The 8,860-nt window shown below is 45.7% G+C and overlaps 1 protein-coding gene across 1 annotated transcript in view; it reads right to left on the reverse strand.

The window, feature by feature from the left end:
• Positions 1–8,347, reverse strand: part of gpc4 (glypican 4) — a 30,207-nt gene extending 21,860 nt beyond the window's left edge. Inside the window, exon 1 of the mRNA XM_054597978.1 lies at positions 7,413–8,347. Coding sequence (XP_054453953.1) covers positions 7,413–7,569 — 157 coding nt within the window. The 5' untranslated portion in view covers positions 7,570–8,347. The remainder of the gene's footprint in view (positions 1–7,412) is intronic.
• Between the last annotated feature and the right edge of the window lie 513 nt (positions 8,348–8,860).

Here is an 8,860-nt window from a genome sequence, read left to right on the forward strand (position 1 = left end):
AGTGACTTCCTCGTCAGTGGGAGTCATGATGTAGGCCTTGGGAATAATTAGCAGGGATTACAGCTCGTCTGGCCTGCGCCCAGCTCTGGGGTTCCAGCCCAAACACCCAGGCAAGTCCCTGGCTCTGCTCCCTCACCGCGCTCCCTAACCACACGGGCCGCTGGCGAGTCGCACAAATCCTAATGATGATCAGGACTATCAACACGGACATCCATCCTGCTGTGGCTTCATGGGAAATCAATTAACTTCGGTCGAGTTACACCTACATCGCAAACCGCACTCCTCCACCGGCAGCTACGCGGTTAGATGGCTCCAGTGAGCGAGCGGAGCCGGCGTCGGGGGGGGAATCACGCTCCACCCCTGCAGTTTGGGATCAGAGCCCCGCGGCCCTTTTGCCACACTCCTCACAGCTGGCCGAGTGACAACAACACCGAGGTGATTAACACAAAAGAGATGCCAGGCGGCGTTGAATATCAGAGGAACAAAACAAACAAAAAAAAAAGGTTACACCACCAAGCATCGACTGGACAAAAGGACTTCAGCAGCCAGGGGAACTGAACGATGGAGAGGTGAGGTGAGGGATGGGAAACAGTATCTGTGATAAAGGATACTGATATACTCGCCTCATCCAGCGCTGTATTTGAGCCAGATTTGAAATATATTCACGTTGCATGTGTCATTTCATCCTATACAAAGTCAGGGTGTATTAAAATGCTCTTCTGTATTTGGTATAAGAGGCGAAAACATGTTGATGGTGCTTCCTTAACATTCAGAACTGATAAAGTGATTCTTGCACAGAAAAAAACGATTAATGCAAAAAGCAGACGCTAGACAGGAGAGGTAGAGGGGCTGAGAGGAGCACAGGAGCGAAATACCAGCAAACCACGTGAAAAAGAGAGGAAATCACCCAGGGAGGACGGAGAAAGGAAAGATTGGGCATGAAACTAAACCTCCCATAGGAGCTGCTAAAGAGCGAGTGCGGGGGGAAGAAAATGAACTGATATGTCGGTCGGGACAGAGGGAACGGGGAAACAGCGAGCAAACAGGACGTGTTAACAAGGAGTTCAGGGGGTCGCTACTCTCAGCTCAGAGTACGGAAAACCACAAAGCCAGATTGGGATTTCTCGCAGCTCCTCCGCACAGATCCTCCAAAATGATATAGTCGAGTTTAAATGCGGCAACCCGAGCCAACAAAATGTACCGTGGGGCCCTTCGGTAAAAACCTGGTTTTGTGCTCATAGGCTGTGCGTACATGCCTGTATGACTGGGCGACGATGAGTCACAGTGCATGCATGCTTCCAGTTACCTCCCCAGATTCCCGAGGCCTGTGTCACACACACACAGTTGCTCTCTGGCTCCTGCCTGGCCCACCATTTCTCCCAGATACTTGGTTAAACTTGCTCCAGTACAAAACTCTTTCCTGTCAGTCAAACTCTTCTCCCCCCCCTCCCCCCCTCTTTCTCTGCGTGCCTCGGTCGGTTTCTCCAGCGCTCTCTTTGTTGCCGTGTGTTCCCAGCTCCGGGTCTCCCTATGTGTATGGGTCTTGGTGGTCCGGTGTGGAATGTGACGCGGGGGGGAACGGGAGGCAGGCCGGCCTAAAAAAAAAAAAAAAAAAAAAAAAAAAAAAGGGGGTGCTCAATTGTTCCCACACACAGCATCCACCCCCCACTGATCTGTCGCTCACTTGGCCATTATAGAAAAGGGAGGGGGGGGGGGGGGCAAAGCAAAGGATGCAGAGAGATGGAATTACGGACGCTCAGTTGACACACGCACACGCACACACACACACACACACAGCTATTGACGCTACACTTGGAGCATACTAAATGAGTTTAAGAGGGGAAACTTAAGATTCCACATTCCTCCATGTTACAGAAGAACACCAGAGCGGGTGAAGAATGACAAAATCATTTCGTCTACCAGACTGGATCCACGCAGCAACAAAACAAGGTCGTTTTAGGTACCATTCTTAAAATGTTTTTATAGGAACTCGGGGATAAGCCTCATTCGTTTTGGAGCGATGATGAGGCAGCGGTTGTCGCCAGAGCAGAAAGGGACGCCTAGAGCCCCCCTCCCCCTCCCCCTCCCCGATTTGAGAGCTGCTGCGCTGAGTTGATAACAGCGGCGAGATACCACAGAGCTGGCAGGCACGTGTAGCTGCCCTCCTCCCCTCCCTCCCTCCCGGGCCCCCCCCGGGTACACAAAACCTCAACCTCATGATACCTAAACTCAATTATCCTGAAGGCTCGCCAGACAGTTAGTGAAGGGACGCCGAGAGCAACAGGAACCATCACATTATCACTGCTTTTAACGGATCTCCAAGGACACCACCAGAGGCTCACAATGCATCTGTTGACCAGCCTCTCAGTTTCCTCAAACACTAGAAATGTGGCAGCATCAATCAGAATAATATATGTACTGGGAATTACAAATATGAAGAGCATCACGGTCCAGGAGCCCTGCCCTCACGCTCTATTGTTAACCCGATGCAGGCGAAACAAAAGCAGTTGGTAACGAAAGTTGAGATTTTAGATTCTACTATTAATATCGGCACGTGAAACCACAGAAAAAAGAAAAAGAGAATTAGCACCTGTTCTCAAAAACAGAAATGCATACAAGACCAGTGAGAGAGAGCCTTTCAAGGGTTTAAAGGAAGAGGATTTTGAACCACACAGCAATTCTTGTGACCGAACCTATCTCACTAGTTATGACGTAAATGTGTACACTTCCACTGCTTACCACTCAACACTGATGCATTTGCCACTTCTGTAATGGTTTTAACTGATAGTCCATGCATACAAAGTCTTATCTAATCCCATGTGTAGTTTGGCTGCACTGAGAGTACTTGATTATTTCTATCATGAACCGGGCTTGTAGGTGGGATGTGACCACGCCTATGGGTGGAACTAAGACGGTTTCTTCTATGACACACCTGAGTCTTTTTGATCCCGCTGTATCTGGCAAGAAACGAGTTAAGGCTGGAAAACATCTTTCATGTACTAATTAGGTAGGAAGAAAAGGAGTATTTTACAGTTAAGATTATGGGATTTTCAAGTGAAATAGATTCCAGTTTCTACACAGGTTTTTTTGGAGTTTTTATCCCAGAGTTAACGCAGACAGTAGGAGCTGTCTTTTAGTTGGAGTAACATCCAACTCTTATTGTCAACTTCTTAAAAGACTTCACACATTGAACGCCTTCTTATTGGCCACATGCCATAAATAATACGCCTTCATGAAAGATTATCTTACTTTATATTGCCCGTTTACAACATCTCGACTAGATGCGACTACACAAGGGCCCTCAGTATTGCTTGACTGTTGAAGCGGGATTCGATATCAGTTACCACATAAACTACTTTCTACCTGCATGTTAGTGTCTGCTTTGATGTACAGCTAACAGACTGGTTCTGGACTCTTGACCTCGCAGACCGCAAGAACAGGAGGGAGCTGTGTGTTTTAAACAGATAGTGTAAATAATCACAGTGCACTAATTATTAAACCTTACCATTGGGTTCCTCTGAGCTGCTTTGCATGTTTTTTATTTTACATTTGGGAATGCAACAACTATTGCACATTGACAGTTGTTCTGTAATTTTCCAGAACCGCTTTTTAAAATGAGTGGAAATTAAACCTAATCACTAAGCGCAGTGCTGAAGTTATCCTTAATGATAAGACTAGCAAAGTGTTTCACATAAAACAAAAGAGGGCAGTTTGAGTTTTATGGGGTTGACCTTGAGAGCCGAGTAAGACACTTGGCTGGTAGTTTATTAGTTAATTATTGCTGGCGTTACAATACCAGGACACAGTGGAACGGAGCAGAGCCGCTCAAATATTGGTCTTTGAGCTATAAAAGCTTCTGCAGACTGAGCGTGTCCCAGTTCCCCGTGCTTATCTTATCAGCCCAATGTCACGGCAATAACACAACCTGTTATTTCCCAAAACCGTAATGATACAGGGCCACGCAGCCACGGGCTGAGGCGGGAAGGAGCCGGCCTCACAACGCGAGGCCGCAGAACTTCTCGAGCTTTCTGAGAGGCCGACGCGCTGAGGTCATGCACGCTTTGAGTTTCGGTGGTCGTGCGCTGAGCTGATTACGAGCCGGGGGGACGCTCCTCGCGCTGAAGCGGGGGGGGGAGGGAGAACGACCCTCTTCTCTTTGATCCCTGCCATTGTTCCATACCTGGAGCATGACATCAGGCCCGGCTGCCAGAGTAAACCAAAACAGATTTTGCTTGAAGAGCTGCAACAACAACGGAAAATAAAAAGATGGAAGCACAGCGTCCAGCCTCTGCAGTGAGTAGCCTTTGACATGGCAGACGCCGGCCTGGTCAGTGTTAACCGCTTTAGGGTGAGCCTGAGGAGCTGCTCCATGTCACAACTGTGCAACGGCAGCTAGCAGACACCTTTAAGCACTCATCACGGCATCAGATAGAACTGTTAGGGGGAAAAGAATCACTAGCTCCTATCAGCAGATAAGTTCAGAGAGTAAAACCACCGTTTACTATTCTGTATGATTACCGACATTATTTACGTGTCATCATTAGTACTGCGAGCTTCATTTATCACCCATTTGGCGCATTCAACCACAGGCCCTCAACAAATCATCATGCAGAAGACAAGAAACTTGGGAAGGAGGTCTTGAACTGCTTCCACGTGAGTGGTAAAAGATTGATACCATGGGATCGACGAGGAATTCACCAACTGAGCCTGCCGTTCCTCTGTTTCACTCAATTTGGCCTATGCCAAAGCAATCAGGGTTTCCATTTTAGTTTTTACTGCATTAAAAATCTTTATTGAATCCCAAGTCTGGCTTCAGCCAAACCCTTCGGTAATACGAATGGTAACAAACATTCTTATCTCGGAGCTGCCAACAATAACACAAGATCTCTGTGGTTATGAAAGTCAAGTCTTGAATCCCGCGACCCCAATAAGACTTATATTCCACAAGTCTGATTTATGATATCAAAGGAGGTAAACATGTCAAAAAGTTCCTCTGTGACAACTGGCAAAGATACTGTGTAATTTTCAAAGTATGTCTTCTCTGCAGCAGAAGTCTGCACAGTTATGGTTCACGTCAAAAAAAGGCCCATTAATTTGGTAGAAAACGTTCGTATCACAACCACAAGTCTCATGTGGAACAACATTAGTTCACTGCAACTTTTGCTATCTTACATTCAGTATTTCAACTTTCAACTGCGGATGTTAGAAGTCTTAGAGTCTCTGATTATTAACTGTTGAATCTAAAACTGTGCAGATAATTAATGTTCTGCAAACCTCCCATCCAGCTCAATTTAAACACAGACTGTGTTATGATAATAAAGGAATCAATGTTTGGAGTTTGACCCATTACAAAGTGTAGAAGTGATGCTCTGACAAACATGACTGAAGTTCAATCAGACTGCACATCTGGAGCCTTTTTCTCCCCGGCAACATGACACATTTGGAGAGCGCAGGGCTTCTGTGTGTGCGTTTTCTGCTTTCTGGAGACCCCCAGCTCTCTTTAATGACAGTAGACCTTGTTTGCTTTCTATGGATCAATTATCTCAGTCTCTTCCAATGACAAAGAGCTGCTCATTGAGGTCGGCCCAGACATACACCAGGAATCTATTGTAAAGGAAAAGGCACGTGTGTGTAGCACACAAACCTGCACAATAAAACTGCCTTCACTCGGATCCGTCTTTCAAAACCCAGAGATGCAAGACAATTAAGTCGGACCAATGCAGACATGTTGGGGTACTCTCAATGACATTTAGCATCACAAAGACATACAGGCAGAAAACAAAAGGGTCCTATAGACTTGTGTGAAATGCAGGGGGGGAATAAGTCCTCGGCTCCTTTGACAGTTAAGTCCAAACTCATATTCTAATGAGTGGTTGTCAACAAGAAAAAAAAGACAGTGTGAACATCCTCTTTCTATTCAAAGTAAACTAATAGAGCTACAATAAAGAGGACACATACAAACTGGTCACCCTTGTCAGAGGAAATAATGCTGTGAACACATTGCCAAAAGCTGGGAAAATGAAGGTGGGAGAGTCTGAGGAGAAAAAGAGAAACGCTTATTAAGTCCATTGAGATAAACCCACATTAGGAAATCACTTTGAGAAAAGAAAAAAAAGGAGAAAAACATGACAGCGGCCATGCGTGGATGACCTACTTCTAGAATTTAAACATGGACGTCCAGATGAAGCCACTGCAAATCTGGCGACCAAACTGGACTGAATTTAGGGGGTTTCAAATATGCGCGGATATTCATTTTTAACCACCATTTCAATTAAAGTGAAATGAGAGAAGGGAGGGGTTTAAAGTATGCAGGGCACAGAGGAATTTCAGACCCCAACCCCCTTCAAGCCTCCACTGTGAAAGCCCCCCCCTACGTAAGTTTCCATCACTTGGGTTTAACTCGTGATTAGCTAAATTGATTCGCCTTCTCACCTCTGCCTGAATAAAGCAACACAACGTCTATTTATTACCGAGACGTCTTCACTGGTGCTTAACATCCTGTCTAGCAAAACTAGACTAGAGGCAAATGCAGAAGTACAACATGTGCCGACACCGAAAATGTGAAAAGAAAAATAAATCCAAAGGCCTTGTTGAAAAAGCAGAGGGCTTGTTTACTGAATCACTGCAGGCTGCCTGCACTTCACAGCCATAGGAGTCTCCGCTAAGGAAGCCTGGAAATAAACACAGGCCTGGCTTCTTTCAGTGGGGAGCACAGCCCCGTGTGTTGATTATACCTCTTTATTGTTATGAATTACCTACAAGCATTTCCTAAATGAGGACTATATTTACACGCCGGAGTGGTGGAGTGCTTTTCAGCCTGAAGAATGCTCTCTCTCTCTCTCTCTCCTCCCCCCCAAAAAAAGTTCACTGCTCTCTTCCCCCCCCACTCACCCCAACTTCACAATGTACTGTAAGAAAAAGAAATGCATGATTAACCATGTTTCCATATAGACTTTGACAAAAAGCACAAAATGTCCATGTACATAAGAGACAGTTTAACTCTTCTATACTCTTTGATTTAACCGGCTCTTGAACTTTATTACATTTTTTTAGAAGATTTGGTCTTCAAGAAAACCACCTGGAGAACTTTATATTAATTAAAAAAAAAAAAGAAAGAAAAAAAGAGTTATGACTTTGAGCAGCCAACTCTCTCCACTCTCTGATATGATAACGATGGTACTGTAAAAAAAAAAAAAAAAAGTGCCTGGATTTAAGTGATCTTTACCCAGGCCCGCTTTAAAAAAAAAAGAAAAGTCCCCCATTATCCTAAAAGGACCACCGGGGGACTTCTCCAGGACCCACGGGGGGTCCGCGGCCCCCACTTTGGAGCCCACTGCTCCGGACTACAGTATTAGAGGTAATAAAACAGAATTAAGAGGCCAAAAAACACACATGTATTTAAAAAGACTCACCGGTGACTCCCATGTCGGGCACGTCGTTGACGTTGAAGCCTTTGGAGCTGTACGCGTCGCGCACGTCGTTGCAGTTTTTCAACTTTTGCTCCGCAGTCATCGACACCGACAACACGACCAGCGTGCACACGACGCACAGCACCGACAGCGTCTTCATGGCGTGGCAGTTTAAAAAAAAGCCTACAAAGTGTGTATAAAAATATATATATGTATATATGTGTGTATGTGTGTGTGGATAAAGTCGCTCAGGTGTGCGCAGCCTAGGACGAAGTTTCAGCGACTCCCACGCCGGGGTTCCTCATGGAGACGCGCTGCGCTCTGGAGCTCAACAGATCCTTCATCCACAGCTCTGAGGCCGGCTGTGAGACTTCTGGAGGGGAGGGAAAGAAGGAAAAAAAAACACCGAAAATAACCGTAAACGTCCGTTTAAAAAGTACGGATGTGTACTTTAAGTGTCGAGTTCCAGACTCAATCGAGAGAAGAAAAAAAAAAAGGTTTTAGTTTTAAAACATGGGGGGGGAAAAGTTTTTTCTTTTTTGTGTAAGTGCAGGCAGGAATCTGAGGCGCACACACTGCTGCTGCTGCTGCTGCTGCTGCACGGCTCCGGCGGCAGGAGACACACGGGAGGAGAGGCTCACACGGTGCAAAGTTGCAGTGAAGCTGTTTTTCTTTTTCTCTTTCGCTTTCTTTCCTTTTTCTTTTTTCTCTCTCTCGCTTTCTTTTTCCAAACTTGAGGGCCGTGGGGTGGTTTTTCCCTGTCGGACAGGACACTGGACTGTGTGCTGGTCGTACTGGGATCCAGATGCGAGCAGGAGGAAAAACCAAAAAAAAAAAGAAAAACCCTAGTGGACACCCAGGAGTGAGTGCAAGTTCCGGGGACAAAGACCTGGAAAACAGGAACACCAGGGGTGGAGCGTGGAGCAGGGACTTCTGGATCCCTTACTCCATCTGTGAAGTCTAGACTGCTGGAAACAGGCGGCAACCCTCTGTTAAAGTGGAGCCCATGCAGAAGTGACTTATATTTATATTTATTTTTAATTTATGTAGCCATCAGGGGGCGACTCCTCTGCTTGGGAAACATATGGAAGTCTATGAGAAAATCAGTTACTGCTACCAAGATTTATTACCTCAGTAAACACGAGTTTATGGTCTCTCTGGCTTGTTAGAAGTCCTCTTCAATAAAGCATGATGTCCATTTTTAAATAAAGGTACCATTTAGAGTGAAATACACAGTAAAGACATTCCTATATATGGTCTATATAGTGGAAACCAGTCTTGAAAATCTGGACTGGAGCTGATGGCGGAGCTGCTACACTGTGGCCTAACATGAGGACTTACTATTGTTTCACATGACATAAGGAAAGGAAATGCATAGATAACCAAAAGTCCTCATAATCACAAATCTCTTTAATTGCGGACCCCCTTTTGACCCGGGTTTGAGAGGGCTT

This window comes from Anoplopoma fimbria, chromosome 4 (genome assembly GCF_027596085.1).
Source record: "Anoplopoma fimbria isolate UVic2021 breed Golden Eagle Sablefish chromosome 4, Afim_UVic_2022, whole genome shotgun sequence".
Taxonomy (NCBI): domain Eukaryota; kingdom Metazoa; phylum Chordata; class Actinopteri; order Perciformes; family Anoplopomatidae; genus Anoplopoma; species Anoplopoma fimbria.